This window comes from Lissotriton helveticus, chromosome 3_1 (assembly GCF_964261635.1).
Source record: "Lissotriton helveticus chromosome 3_1, aLisHel1.1, whole genome shotgun sequence".
Classification (NCBI taxonomy): domain Eukaryota; kingdom Metazoa; phylum Chordata; class Amphibia; order Caudata; family Salamandridae; genus Lissotriton; species Lissotriton helveticus.
The window spans coordinates 1,087,075,345-1,087,091,402 of NC_136061.1; the positions used below are offsets into that span (position 1 = coordinate 1,087,075,345).

The 16,058-nt window shown below is 41.4% G+C and overlaps 1 protein-coding gene across 3 annotated transcripts in view; it reads left to right on the plus strand.

Moving 5' to 3' along the window:
- The window catches only part of KCNH7 (potassium voltage-gated channel subfamily H member 7), a 1,437,897-nt gene that overhangs the window by 1,322,655 nt on the left and 99,184 nt on the right, over positions 1 to 16,058 (plus strand). For all 3 annotated transcript variants that reach the window (XM_078681650.1, XM_078681648.1, XM_078681649.1), the window contains one exon: positions 13,087 to 13,186. In XM_078681650.1, coding sequence (XP_078537776.1) covers positions 13,087 to 13,186 — 100 coding nt within the window. The remainder of the gene's footprint in view (positions 1 to 13,086; positions 13,187 to 16,058) is intronic.

Sequence of the window (16,058 nt, forward strand, 5' to 3'; positions counted from 1 at the left end):
GGGACTGTATCTTGCTAGAAGACCTAGCCACCTGTAACTCGAAGGTCTCTCGGGCTGAAGTGAGAGACACCTCTTGTAGGTATAACAGAGTTTGAGCCTGCTCAACTTGTTGAAATCTGTTTCCAAAGTCAGAATGGAAGGCCAAATTGAACTGTCTAGACTCCCATGTGGGGGTGGAAAAAGCACATTGCTACAACAAGTAGCAACAAGTAGAACCCGTTACTAAATACAGGACTTCTGCCCGTAAACCACAGCAGTCTTGGTTGTTCAAAATAAGATAACTGCCATTCGTAAGGAAAGTAAAAGCAGGAATTATTGACAGAACTGGGGTCCCTTTCAAAATACAAGCAAGATTGGGCACTGACAAGTTACACATGCCATGCAATTTAACGTGATTGCAAACCAAGGAATGTCCTATTGTGGAATCACAGTCCTCCCCTATAAGAAAAACTTCCTTACCCTCCCTCTGACATCTGTAAGTGAAAGGTAGGGACCACAATTCATGTAGAAAAGCACTACCAAGTGGTTCAAAATGGCCAATCGGAAAATGTTGCATGCATGATTTTAATTGAAATAGCGAAACAAGGAGAGAGATAACCCCATGAACTAACCAAACAGCAGAGTCTGTTTCCGCCACCGAGAACGGCAAGGGCTCTAATTGTTCAATATGCAATAGTGTATATGTAGCATCTTTCATGGACATAAATCGCTGTTATCAGTCAGATTAAATGGCAAAAACAAAGCAGTGGCATTCAAATAATCCCAAGGTACTTTCCCATTTTAAGAGTTTGCAATGTACAAGCAAATTGCATAACAGATCTTAACTGATTAAAACCATGATATAACACAGAAACATCACTTTGAACAATATCAATAACGGATGCTACAATATTGTCTAACGTATAAATGTGTGAGGAAAGTGTGTTAATGCTGTTGTCTACTACGGCAAGGACCTTTTCTAAATTGGCTTGACCAGTTTGGCGCAGACGAAAAGCAGCTTCAATCTGCGAAAGTTTTAAAATTTCATTCTAAGTTGCATAAATAAATTGCTTAGCTCTAGGATTCCTGGGCCCTAAGCTAAAATCAGCCAGATTGATGTCATGTGACAGCGGAGAAAGATGTTGCTTCACTGATGTCAATATAGAATGTTCCAACCATTGTTGGCATAACTTACCCACCGAATATGTGGTTACCGAATGTATAACGGTATATCGAGGATCAGGTATAGTCTGAATGAAACCGGGCGTATCTTTATAAAAACGCATTTGACATGCATTAGTATTAGTTTGCCACACCAACCACCTAGAAGAATCAACTTCAGAGACATTGAAAGTGTCATTTCGAAACAACACTTGTAATGCCTCGATGGTATCATTTGTGTGAGTGCGCCAATCATAGTCCGCTAAAGAGGAATGGAGGGAGTATTTAAAGTTTTGACAGTTGCCAGGCCAAAACAAGTTCTTTGGTACACTGTATCATTTAAAAACAAAATTTGAGCTGGGATCCGGCAGGCATGATGTAAAGCTTCAGTTCCCTGAACCTGCCAAGGCTTCGTGCCCCAGATGGATTTTGAAAATTGACAGCATCTTTCTAATGATTATAACCCTGCGTAGCCAATTTATTTCCAAACCAATTGGCATAAATCAATTTAGTGTGGATTAACATAAATTTGGATTGTGAAGATGGCCAACATTTAAAGTAATAGGATTCCAGATTACATATGTCATAATCTGTAAAATAAGCAAACTTATCCCTAAGAGTTTTAGAACTTCCCTCTATGGGAGTAGGACAATGTTCCCAATGTGTGTGATTAAAAACAGGTCTTATTGTGTTTGTTTTATGTTACAAATGATGCCCAGAATTTTGATAGCAAAATAAATCCCCATAATTGGCGGAATTTAAATACAAATCCTCAGCATCTAAATCAGCATAATATTTTAAATCTGAAAACAATGCATGTACTGCTTGCACATCCCAATTATCAGAATGTATGTCCTGTGTCACCACATCTCCTAAAGAGACGCAAAACATGCATGGTACCCTAGGTACCTCAGTCGGGCCGTGAATTTTGTATGCTACTTTGTCCCAAACTATGCCATCTGCGACCGAGAATGCTGAAATGTCAACATGAGACTGACCCTGTTTCATGATATGGGACGATGTGTGAGGGGCCAGAATTCCATCGACCGATTCCACACCAGAGCGTTCTGGCAAGTAATGACCATTGATGAGGAAAAAGAACACTATCACAAATGCAATTGACATATAGAGGAAAATAAGGATAAGCAGCAACCGAATCCATGAAGGGACCAGGTAAGTCTTTTTGAACCAAGAGAAAAAAATACTTAATTTAGTTGGTGTGTCTGCCAAACTGGATGTCGAGGAAGACGAGCCGGAAGAGGGGCTGGCATGATCTCAATGGTAGCCACTCGTAGGTTGATTAATCAGAGGTGGAAGTGTCAGTCCGCTTGATGTTCTCCAGGACTGTTTGGCACCTCACTCACGGACTCCTCAGGATGATATATACTCAACATCCATAGTAGAAGATAGAGGTCGGACGGGTGAAAGATCAATAATAGTGTCCATCGCTTTCTTAGCCCTACGAGGACCAGTGGAAGATGATGATGGTAGTAGATCAAATGTTTTTGGTTGCACAAAACTGCAGGTGTGACACTATTCAGAATCGGTCACATGGTGTAGCTTGACATTATAGTCAAAATCCTGTGTTTCGCCACAGGAGAGGAATTTGGAAAAACAGCCTCTAGTCCAAATTTTTCAGCAAGCCAATAAGTAATTCATCCTTATTTTGTGGACGCTTGCCAATTACTGAATTAACCATAACGGAACTGATAGTTACACCACCAAGTCCAGCAGGAGGCGCAGCTACGCCAGGTAGTCCCACCTGGACGTTGCGGGTTATGTACTGTATAACAGCCCTATGTACGCGTATCAAAGGTGTATGTAATACACAAAGGTCTGCAATTGCAACAGTTAAATAACGTGGTTGTGGGGTATACCCAGCTAAAACGGGCCACTTGGCCTCATCTATAGATAAAGGGCCTAAATGGACCGGTGTTACTGAGTGAGGAAGGGCGCCATTAAACCAAATTTGGTGTTGCCAAGCTGTAAGTGGAATCTCAAGAGCCCTATAAGGCTGATAAGCATAAGGAAGGGCCATGGCAGTGTATTCATGAAACAAAGCATCATTTCCATCCACTGCCGGAAAGGTGACCCAAGAACAAAACACCTCGAAGTGGTAAGCAGGATTTGATTCTACCATGAAAATAAGCTCCGCTCCTGCGTCAGGCACTCCATATTAAGCTAGATAAGCCTTGAGCGCAGGTGCGGCTGTGAGGCGGAATATTAACAACTCAGAGCACGGCTGTGTAATAACGAGTTGAGAATAAAGAGAAAAACCTTTTAAAACTTCAAGCTTGAAAGAACCTATAAAAACATCAATATAGGAGGTTACACCACTACAGCTGTCTCCGGAAACAAAAGTGATGGGATTGTGGACAAGCACAAGCACTACTCAAGCGTCTTGCAGATGAGCACTAGACCAAATGTTGGCGGCGCCATGTTGCAGGGATTCTGCACATACACAGAACTATGCGCAGGAAAACAGAACATCAGTGAATAGGGGTATACCAACCTACCACATCAGTACCCAAAATCCCAAACCGACTAGCTATAGTATCTCATTCATTCACTTACAAATATCACGGAGCTACAAATGATTGGACAACCCCGAATACAACACTTCCGACTCTCTCAGGAATCGCAGGAGCAAGACATACTCTTTCGCTCACTCACTCGTATTTGTCCACAATGAGAATAGGCACTGAAATAGTTCAAAATGTTTATTTTAACTATTGTGCTCTACAATACAGTATACATGCCACTACTAGCAGCAGAATGCATAAACACAGCACAGTTAGCATTGTTTCAATTCCATAAAATACAAAGGGAGAAGTTGTTTTTATAAAGACTGGGGAAATAAAGTCTTTTAGGCCTGAGCACCCTCCCCTTGACTAAATGAAGGACGATCTCGGGGCTTTGACAGCAGACCCCATAGCTTAAAGCCTGTATGTAAGGTTTACATCATAGGAACAGCAGAGCTCTTCTCCATGGAACGGCTTTCTCCAAGTGTGTTAAAACAACATGCAACAACGTAATATCAAAACACAAGTCTTCGTAGTGCAGCTGTGTGTAGCATGTTATGTCTAGGTGCTAGAGACTGACCGGAACAGAATAACAAGGGGCATTGTTGTTCGACCTTGCACATTGTGTTCAGACTAAACTCCAGGAAAGGCAGAGAAAGCGAAGGCAGCCCGTTCTCATGCGAAAGGCACAAACAGATTGTTGTAAAAACAAAGTCATGTAGTAAAGTGCACCAAAACAGCATCATGGCAGCGAAGCTCATGCTAACTTAGCAATGTCGACAATGTCCCTAAGGGCCCATATAACAACAATTTCTACTCTTCCAGCAGCTGCACTTTCCTGAAGTCCTCCATTGGGTTCGACAGCGGTTTCCGATACTACTCACACAAATACACCCGGCTTCCCTGGGATAGGCAACTTGGGTACCACGGTATCCACGGGTGGGGTGGCTCTCCAACCTTCTGTCTTCCACAGGGTTTCTTAGGGTCCACTGGGAGGGGTCCCAAATCTTTAACATTCCAACTGTGACTTGCACATAGACTTGTACGGAGCCCGCGGTTGTGTTCACACACTGCATACGTTCTCCGTGGGGTCCCTATCTACTTACCTTTTGTTGTTCTGTGAGTCTCAAGCTATTCTTCGTCCTCTTGGCATTGTCTTGACTCGAGTCATGGTTGTTATACCACTTTTTAAGTATATGGTTTGGTCCCCCCCCCGGAGAACACTGTGTATTAGTGCTCTTTACTGTGATTTATTTGCTAAGGTATCGTGTGCTTTCTGTCTGTCTCCATGTAGGAGATACTGTAACATACTAGAGAGTGTTATATAATAAATACATATTTTTATAAATATCTTGTGTGGTTCTTTTTCATTTAATTCATACTTTAATATTGCATTCTGGTACAACAAGCTGCTTTACACTCCTTCAAGACTAAGCCTGAAGGCTGCGCTCCACAGCTACCACTGGGATAGCTTTCTAAGGTTGTCTGAGACATCTTAAATCACCATAAGGGTTGTCTGGACTGGTGCAAGGTGCCCACTTACATTAGTGGACATCATATACCAGGCCAGCTTCTCAACATTCTTTCAACGTCCTTACCTACAGTAAGGTATGGGTGCAATAGTCATATAAATCTCTAAATCCACACCAAAGACTTTACAGTAGAGGCACCTTGAGCAATCTGCCTGCCAGTAAACCTAACCCATAAAACCACAATATTTCTCCTACCTGCCTATAACAAAGTATGAGGTATGCAATATTAAAATGTCTAGGCTTCTGGCTTCATCACATGGTATCACCATACATTTAACAGTAAGAGAATGAGTGTTCTATATGGAAAAACACTACAGGATGTTTAAACAGATATGCACTATATAAAATCTGCCTTTTCTGCATGGTCACCCTACATTTTTCTGCTTTTATGGATCCTTGTGTACAGATGAATCAATGCTGATTTTACAAGTTTTACATATTTGGTCATAAAGAATAGTTTTTTGTGAAGATGCAACGAGTAGTGTATGCAGAAATGCAGACCAGATGAGACATTGTGTCATTTAAACATGAACCTCTTGAGAAACTACTTCAAATCTGAATTTGTAATATTTGCTGTGTATTTGCTGTTCGAAATTGGGTTTTAGGTTGGAGGGGACCCTTCTTAGGCAACTATGCCAAGCCCAGCCAGGGTGAACCACAAAAAATCGCTAAATTTATCTTTTCTTAACCCTCTGGTAGCTTGGTACAAGAGCATTCAGGCTTAACTTAGAGGCAAAGTGCTAAGTATTTATTCAGCTCTTAAACAGTAGTAGAGTGAAAATACAACACAAGAAAAATCCTAATTTAGCAAAATAGTATAGAATTGTATAAACTGCTTGACACAAACACAAAACAAAATCCAATCAATATAACTGTAATTATGAATCTCTAAGTTTATAGTGAAAAGCTGGCCCCTAAAATATCAAAGTGGCACCGGCAGACATCTAGTCGCACAAGACTAGGGCAAAGTATAAAGTTATGGGCGACCACAATGGAGTGCAGCTTGCATTCACAAGCGGGATTGGGTAAGGTCCCCAGGCACCATCTGACTTAAAAGAATTTTTGAAGCAAAATGGCTGAAAAGATAAAGTGCTGCGGGGTAAAGCAGCCAGTGTGTCTGAGGAGTCATCATCATTGAGGAGCCGCTAGATGAAGTCGTGGAGATGATTTCTACGTTCTGGCTTAGTCTCTTTTTTGGAAGTCAAAAATCTCCAGCAGGACAAAGCTGCAGGCTGTAGCCGATGAGGGGGTCCATGAGGCGGGGAGTCACTGAAAAAGATTTGCAACTACGGAGAAAAATGCAGAGGGAGCTACTGTGGGGGGCTCAGTGAGCTGGTAGGTCACAGTCTCCTCTTGCTTCTCTAGGCACTTTTTGACTAAACATTTCTTAAGTCCGAAGTTTTGGTTTTAGGCAGTTTGGGCACCTTTAGCACCACTTCCAAGGGTCCAGAACTGGTTGGGCAACACATGGAGGGCAGGAATCTCAGCAGGTAATATCTAGGTATAGGGTCAAGTTGTGGAGCTCTTTGTGTCCTTATAGCTCACAATAGGAGGCCAGCTAACTATCCCTTGAAGTCATTCCAGTAGTCCTGGGTTCAAGCAGCAAGGCAGACCTTCAGCAGCAGGGCAGTCCTCTGAGGATTCAAGACAGGCTTCCAGCTGCAGGGCAGTCCTCTGCAGTATAAAACAGGCCTCAAGCAGCAGGGCAGTTCTCTGAAGTGCAGAGAGACCTTCTAGGTTTCCTCCGCAGGTCCATGAGTGAACTGAAGAGTGGATCTGAGAGTCCTATTTTTATACCTGGTGCAAGCTTCGAAGAGGAAAAAACGTCTGGAGTTTTCCACCCACAGATGGTTCTGTAATTTCCTTTCTCCCTGCCCAGGCTCCGTGATGGTCTGAGGTGACAGAAGGTTAGTGAGAAGTTATTTGTGACTGTGCTAAGGCAGCTCCTTTGAAATGTAAGTAGGTCAGGGAACAGCTCCGTCCACACATCCTGGCAGAATGGCCCATGCTACCAACACGTAGTCTTCCTCTTTTTCACTCACTGGAGCCAACTAACATGTTAGTCACAGTTATGTGACCGATGACTGAGTGGGCAGACACCAAATGGCGACGTCAATAAAACGAATTTCATAGCGCGCGCTAGGGCACGCTACGAAATTCGTTTTATTAATGAAATTGTTTACTTACCTCCGATCATCCATTTGCTAGTTTTTAGCACACCCCACACTGCCCCACCCCGCCCGCTTCTCTGCCCCACCGCAACTCCCTCCACGGGCCGTGGCTGCCTGTATGAATTAAATGTGGCCCCAACATGTTTGGTGTTTGTCACCGTGATTGCTGGAATGCGAGTTTGGGTGAACACCATGTTAGTTTGCCTTCCAAAAACAATGCTTACCAGACTTTTGACATTGCCTATCGCTAGGTTAAATTCCTGCTGTGTTATTCTCAAAACATGCTCCATCCAACAACTGCAGCAATTTTGTACTTTGCCCTTCTTTATCCATCTGGGCCCATGGCACATAGATGGTCCCTGAAGTGCACTTCTGCAGTAGTGGGTGCATTTTAGCATTGGGTACCTCCACTGGTTCCACTTGGGATCTCCCCCTCTGTGCTGGATGCAGTCTTCCTCTGCGGACCTGTCCTCTGGGCCAAAGGATCCCTTCTCCGGCCAAGGTCTATCATGATGGTATTTTCCCTTGGCCCAGCTGGCTGAACTGGCTTGTAAAGATCTCGCCTTCCTCTTGGGCCACTATCTCTCTTGAGGGTCAGTTTATCTGTCATGCGCATTCAGGAAGAGCAGCGGACATATTTGTTGCTGCTCCCCTTGGGTGCACTCAAAGATGCCATCTTGTTTCTCATGTGCCTTGGTTGGGTCGGCACCAAGCTACGATGGTCTCTTATTTCCTGGTCAGACCCTCTTCTACAATGATTATCTGGTGCGGCTTGGATCCCAGCTAAAAACCTCTTATCTAATTCTACCTCTGATTCCTCTTCGATCAGTGCCCTGTACCTACCCCGCTCTCCTTAGGTGATGGGCATGATGCTTTGCATTCTTGCTGTGCTTTCAGGGTGAGAGCTGTCTCTCCCTGCTTAGATTGTGGCTTTTCTCCAATTGCCATCTGCGTTGCTTCCTTTGTTCTGAGCTATGCACTGTTCTTCTTGGTCGAAATTTGCCCTCAAATGTGCTTTCTGTTGTTTGTTTATCTACCTGCTAAAACCCTGAAGCTCCACTCTCATCATTAGATCCCAGAGGACTGGAACCTTTTTTCTCACCCCCGCTAGTTGTATCATTGTCCAGAACCGCTAAAATTCTCCGTTACCCAAGTGTGTTCGCCTGAACTGGTGGGAGTGTTTTTTCTCCATGCCATTGTGTTATTTGATGCCAAAGTCAACATTTGTTATTTGATGCCAAATTTTTTGTTGCTTGCTTTACAACTGCACCATTCTTGGCAAAACTTGATACGTTTTTTAGCCTTTGCGGGGAACGTGGTTTGCATGTGTTTTAGTGGCAACTTCATGATAAGTTGGGTAGTTTTAGAGGATAGATGTGCCCTAGCTTCTCTTAGGTAGGGAATCTTTAGTTTTCCTCTAATCGTGGGGAAAATATAAATACGCAGGGGTTTACTAGTTCTAACTACTTGCTATGAGCTCAGTGCTATCTACAGTTGCATCACAAACATAAATAATAGTGCATATGAAAGAAATCCCTTGCTTTGGTCTTTGGCCGATCTGGACTCTGCAGCTATGTGGGGGCTTGGTGTCCCAGATACACCCTCTTCAGAGGAGGAAGAGGGGCACAGCGGGACGCCTGCGCCGTGCTGAAAAGTGCAGTCTGCCTACCGCGGCGTGGGAAATCCTTTGCCTTGGTCTTTGGCCGATCTGGACACTGCTGCTGTGTGAGAGACTCGTCGTCCCAGAAACAACCTCTACTGAGGAGGAGGAGCACAGCGGGACGCCCGTGTCATGCTGAAAAGCACAGTCTGCCTCCCGCACCGCACCCACCCTGGTAAAGCCTGGGCCTAGCCATGGACGGGCCTGTCCTGCACCCGTCAGCGATGGGAGGAGGTGGGACGGGGCCACCAACTTTGTGGTTGGAAACTAGTTTAGGCGGCCATAATTGAAAAAAGGATTTGAGGGTGCTTAGTACTGGTAAAAGCTTCGAACAGTCTAATAGACTAACAACGGACCATAACAATCTACAGTACTGTCCTGAGTTTCTTGTCTACCGCCTATTTCCCCGTATATGTGGATTTGCCCTCTTGACTTATTTTTAAGGTCTGAATGAAGTTTTTAAAGTAGGGACTTGTCCCTTTCTTTGGACTACCCTTAATACAATAGCGTACTGTGGACTTTGAGGTACCTACCATAAGACTTTTTTTTTTTATCAAACTGGTTAGCTTGTTTCGTGTGGGATTTTTTTATCTCTGTTTTCTTCCTTCTTCCCCTTCGCTCCTAAGTGATTGGGAAGGGGGTGGCGACATACAGGCCTTAATTTATGGGGCAGGTATTGTTTATGGTAATGTCTGCCAACTGTAAACCCTTACTGAGCCTATAACGAGCAAAAAAGGAATACTTGCACTCTGTCTCTGTCTCTACGCAACATCTAGTAGGCATGGGTAAGAGGAATCAACCTACTACTGCCAGCGTTGCTGGCAAGAATCACTCTCCAGATCAATCTGAATTTACACTATTTAAATACATTACAGGAGTGATGGGAGCGATTGAAAAACAAAAATAAAACTGTTGAAGAATCACTGCATAATAGTGAATGTGCCCAGGTGTCAATAATAACATCTCAAGAGCCCCAACCCTCAAATCATAGTACAGTGAATGCTATTAATGGCCTTGCATGACCAACAAAGACTTGAGATTAAGAAGTGGACATGATAAAAGTGGAAATAAAGGGTGTATCCAACAGCTTCCTGAAACTAATTCTCCATCAAAATTAAACTCCTCACCACCTAAATGGATTAGAAAGCCACGGATTCCACCCGCAGGGTCCCGTCCCACCAGAGAAATGGCGCAAATTAAGAGAACAATTAGCAAAACACAGGATCTAGGGGGAGCAATTACCGAGGATTATCTCAAACTTAGTTTGTATTCAGGAATGTCATGGTTAGCATATATGCCACATTTCTTTTGTGATATTGGTCATCCAGAGTATTTTGAAAGACCAGAAACATTAAATAATATCAGTAGAAAGGTTCTGAAGGAGGAAGTGATGATGCACCTGGGAATTCTCCAACTGCTAATTGAAGTCCCCAACCAAGTATTTCAAAAACCAACTGATTTTAACTACTTTTAATAGGCAACCCTACTTCAAAGCAGTATTGAATGGTAGGCACAGATTTGTTTTAACCCTTCTAAGACTACACATTTTCATAGACTAGTCAGTTTTTACAAAATGAATGACTGGTCAAAAAATTTAATTATTTGCCCCTCTGACAACACAATGCCCCAGGAAACAATGCACGTGGTCTTTTTTATATATATTTTACCAATTTTTAAACCATCTTGTCCTACACAATGCCGCCCGGCCTATTTATAATTGTAATCATTGCCCACCCTAGAGATTTGCTGCAGACTGTCATCTTTTTTATGGGTGGTATTTTACACTAGAAAGAATATTTTATTAAATCTCTCAAACTCGGACATAGGTTCCAAGTCTCTCATCGACCTGGGGACCTTAAAATGTACAACATATTGAACTTAGGCAATGATCTACATAATGTAATGTACAGTATGGATTAATTTGTAATACTATTGGCCATGTGCAATACTTTGGATGTACAGCTTTTTATCTATGACCAGTTTAGTGTAACAGCAGACCATATTTATGTCTTTTATCTTCGAATAGCTTAATGTATGTGTGGATTTTATCAAAAGGATGTAATAGTAGACTCGGATTTTAGATTAATTTGTCCTCTCCTGTTTTCTACTGGTTGCACCTAGGATTATGTCAAATTACATGATTTTGAAGGAGAGAGAATTTTAAAAAACTGATACACAATGAAATCTGTATTACAATTAATGTCATTATACACACACAGTACAACTTATTCCCGGGAATGTTTGATTACAAGGGTGTTTTGCAAAGTGTTCTGCACGTTACATCCTTTAATACTAAGCTCCTATATGTCTAAATACCCACCACTAAACTGAACATTTAAGGATATAAGAACCCAAGTTAGTTTTTAATTAACAGTGGATGTTTTTTGATATTGATACATGATAAGCACTGTATAATGATGTCTGTTTTAAATGTTGCTTATATGGATGTTTTTCATACGTACGAATATAGTATTTAATGATATTTATACTAGTTCTAACTACTTGCTATGAGCTCAGTGCTAGCTACAGTTGCATCAACATGAATATTTCACAAACACAAATAATAGTGCATATGAAGGGTCACAACCAAGAAGAAAGTGCAATTGTTAAGCAAGCAACATAACATTTGGTATCAAATAACGAATTTTGACTTTGGCCTAAAATACCAACTTTTTTGCTTTTGCATCAAATAACGATTGTGAGAAATAGCAGCACCTTCATATACCACATTGAATCATCGACAAAATGGAACACTGAAGAAAAAATACAGTTGACTATAATAAGAAAACACTAGACAAAACTGTATTAAGTTTAAACGTATTTACTTGTTATTTTGTCACTTTAAGTTGTGGAGTACTAGATGGAAGTAATCTTGTCATACTTGTATGTGTGAGATGTATAACACAATGCTCATCCTTTGTGTGTGCAGTGATTGGTGTGTTGAAATGCTCCTTCTGTAAAGCTAGTGGTTTGGAACAATTGGATGAAAATACATTTTCCACCACTGCACAGCACAATCAATTCTGTTATTTTATTGCTGAGTGTTTTGATATGATTGCCTATGCACTTGGTTTTGTACATTATATTTATCTGGTTGCTTTAGTGCAATATCTGATCAGGTTTTGTTTTATACTTGACCAGGCAGATTCGCAAACGTTTGCTGTTAGTAGGTGTAACTTGCTCTTCTGATACCCCTGGCTTACTCCTGGAATTCATGACACCCACAGAAGCACGCTTGTCCCCTATGGATCTCTTGCTCGCCATGCCCAGATCTCTAGAGCCAATTAATTAGCATGGAATAGTATGAAAAATTGTTAGCACAAGCACCTTTGTTAAGTCTCTTAGGCACCTTGAATTACAACAGGGACTTGAAAGTCTTTCCAGGAGCTGTTGTGATGAGATCTATTTGTGAGGCTCAGTGGTGTAGTGAGTGAGGCGGTCCTCCCCAGGCGGCACGAGTTTGGGAGGCGGTCGCTCTTATCTACGGCTATTGCAGAATCCCCTGCACCCCTCCCGCTCTTACATACGGCCACCGCAGGGACCACCAGTGGTGGCATTTTAGAGAATGTTTTTAGTATATGCATAATGCACACGATAAATGTAATAAAAGTCTTGCTCTAGCCCTGTGTTGCTGGAAATTGAGGGGATACATCAGTTGTCAAAGAAAAAAAAGATATTAAATTGTGTTCCATTTGTATGGACCCCATACTACAGCTTTATCTCAAACGAATTATGCCTTAATTCGAGAATCTTCAACTATGGACTCTCAGCTAGCTTTCTTTCTGCCTTCTTGGCGTCCGCAGCAATATTTCAGTATGAACAACCATCTCACGGTAGAAAAGTGAAAACCCGGTATGTTGAGACTCAGAGGGGGATGTAGAGGGCAAGTGTGTTTCCACATTAAACAAGGGGTGGTTGCGCTGCATGAAGTTTGATGCCAATGTATGAAGCCACAAAGAACCTGATATTTCTATAAAATGATTAGTAACTAATTAAGGAACATAAAACTCGTTCTAGTCTCTCGTTCTTCACTTTACTTCATGTTTTTTTCTGTAATTAAGGCACATCTAATACTGAGATCACAAGTAACCAGTGATTCTGATGAAGAAAACACTGTCATTCGGAAAAGGAAATTGTCCTTAAGAGAAAATGACGAGAAAGGTAACATTCTCATATTTTAGTTTACTACCTCATTGTTTTTGTGTTAGCTGGGTAAAGTATATAATATATGTATGATATACATTTGCTTGGTAAGAGGTGCATTGATTCTACTTGCTAAGAAAGGGAGTGGACCACACTAGAGCAGGACCCGTAATTCAAACCACATTGACAAGGTCATCAGCACAGAAAGGTCAGCCTTGTTGAAGGCAGCGGACAGGTTTAGAAAGAATTGACATGGAGAGGACCTTGTGCTTCGTAAAACTTTAAGCCTGGCCAGCAATAAAGACTCAGTACTGTTCCTGAGAAGAAAGCATGCCTGAGACCAATTTACACATTCTGATATATGAAGGAGAGCAGAGAGCAAATGCACCATATGTTGCTGAAAACTTTACCAATAGCAGGGAGATGTGTGATTTGTTTATAGTCTGCAAGTTGCTAGGATCAAGGCTTACTCTTTTCAGGAGGGATGTGCCCTTTTTACATAAGTTGGGCAAATGACCTTCTGACAAAGAGGTATTGTCAGTGTCTCGCAGTGGTAAAATAATGGCTGGGGCCAAGGCTCGGAGCACTGAGACAAAACAGGGATTGTTGGGAGAGCGAGACCTACATTTTGCCAACTTCTAACTTCAATGTTGGATATTTGGGGTAGCATAGCCACCTCAAATGCAGTCGACTTCTTGGTTTGGGAGAAGGAGCCAATCATGATGGTGACATTTTCTCTACTGAAAAACAGGATCAGAATAATGCTAACAGAGAATGAGCCCCATAAATTGACTTTTCTTGTCTGTTGTCTTGCACAAAATGCAGTGGCATAAAAAATATATTTCGCAGGGAATCAGAGAATTATGAAAACTATGGATCAACATAGTGATAGCAGCATTATAGCAGTATTATTTTCATCCATTTGAGCTACAAACAACATGTTTGTGAACAGGGCAAAGTACGAGACTATAGCGATAATTCCATATTTATGTTGCACATGCTGTAGCTACAGAATTGCATAAATCCACTGGCCTCCACCATTGCTTTATCAACAACTTATTCATGACAGAAATAAAAACCTAAGCATTCTCCCTTATTGATTGCACTTTAAAAACAGCTTTTTTTAGTGAAATACCCAAAACAAACATGTTATATCAAAAATATTTAATGGGTAACATGTAATCTGATCCAATATTTCCATCTTTGGGTTCCAGTTACAAACCCCCTGACCTCGGCTTTGTGGTTTATTATGTGACCAATTTCCCTTGAATGATTTACAGCCCATTTGTATTGCTAAAGTAATTTGCCTAAAATTGGCCTGAATGTAGAATAGTACTCAGACGTTTTAGAGGCATTACCAATTGAAAAGGTGCTGGCTGGACTTCGAGTGATACTTTTGTATATCTTGAAACATAAAAATGCATTTTGCGGATAACTTAAGCAATGTTTGATGAATATGCACTACATTTTGGAGATTCTTAGCATCTTTACCTACTTTTTGTATTTTCAAATTTGTTAGGATGTTTTATATTATTTTAGTAGTAGTAGTGGTGGTAGCAGTAGTAGTTAAATAGGTCAATCTGCGGTAAGCCAATTTAACCAATTGGTAATGGGAGCAGAAGCACTTTGCGATTGTTTAGCAGTGGTAAGGTGCACAGCATTTAAGTCTAGCAAAAATAGGGCTAGAAACAGGCAAAACATCTGGAGTGTCCCTGCAGAAATGGAAGGTTTGCTACAGAATGTTTGGGGTGAAGACAAATATCTTGATGCACACTGTTTCTCCATGGGGATGATCCTGAAATTCCATGTTGTTTTGCTTCAGCAATCTTCAGGACTAGGTATCTGACAGTGAAAATAACAAGAAAGTGCTACACAGAAACCCAGTTACCACAGGATCAGGTCAGTTTTCCCCAATTAAAGTGAGTCCAGTGCTATTCAGGCTTCCATCCCTCCCATTAACTGGACATCAAGCAGAGGTCAACAGATTCCTCAGAATAAACAGGGCCTTCTTCACGCTGCAGCTTCCAAGAGCAAACAGAAATCTACCGAATGCCAATCAATTTCCGCAGGCAGGCATATTCAGACGAGAAAGAGCATCATCTGGGTTTACCACATTTCAACTATAGAGAAGGTAATTTACCTGTGTCTGCTCTTGCTCCTGCTCTGTGTTCCAAAGAAACCTTTGAACTGTCCCAATTACCCCAGACACATTGGCTAATAGGCATCTGCCCAAGACAAAGGAATGCCATATGTTGTAGAATTGAGTACTAGCGAGCCATGCAGACTGAATTTACGATTTCATTGGCTTGTTGACCCTGCCACAGAAGGGAAAGTACTAGACGTACGCCTAAGCATGTAGGGTGACTCACAAAGAAAAACAATATTTGATGGATGAAATTGCAGTGTTTTATATCTCTGACAGTATTCCTTTCTATTTCTCATTTAGCCACCTACTGAGTTGGGTAATAATAACACGTAGTATTTAAAAGCAAAAACATTTTGGGGATGTGTGCTGTATACATAATAACCCCTGCCACTGTTCATGTGGACCTTTGTTGGTCAACGAAGAGAACTGCGGAGCAATCGTCTACATAATCAATGAATCATTAAAGACTTTACAATCAGAGATTAAGTGTGAGTTAAAGGGTTTTTATTTTCAAATCTTTTAGTTTTTTATCTATTTATTCATTAGGCATTAATCTTTAGATTTCAGCATTAAACGTTATATAATTCACCAAATAGATATTTGATTACAAAATAGAACAAAATATTTGTTAACATCAGAGTCAGTATAGTAATAATACAACAAGTTTGTCCCATAAAGGAAACTCACTATTCTAAATAAATTGGTATAATAAGAGAAAAGGTGTCAGATCAGAAACCCAATGAA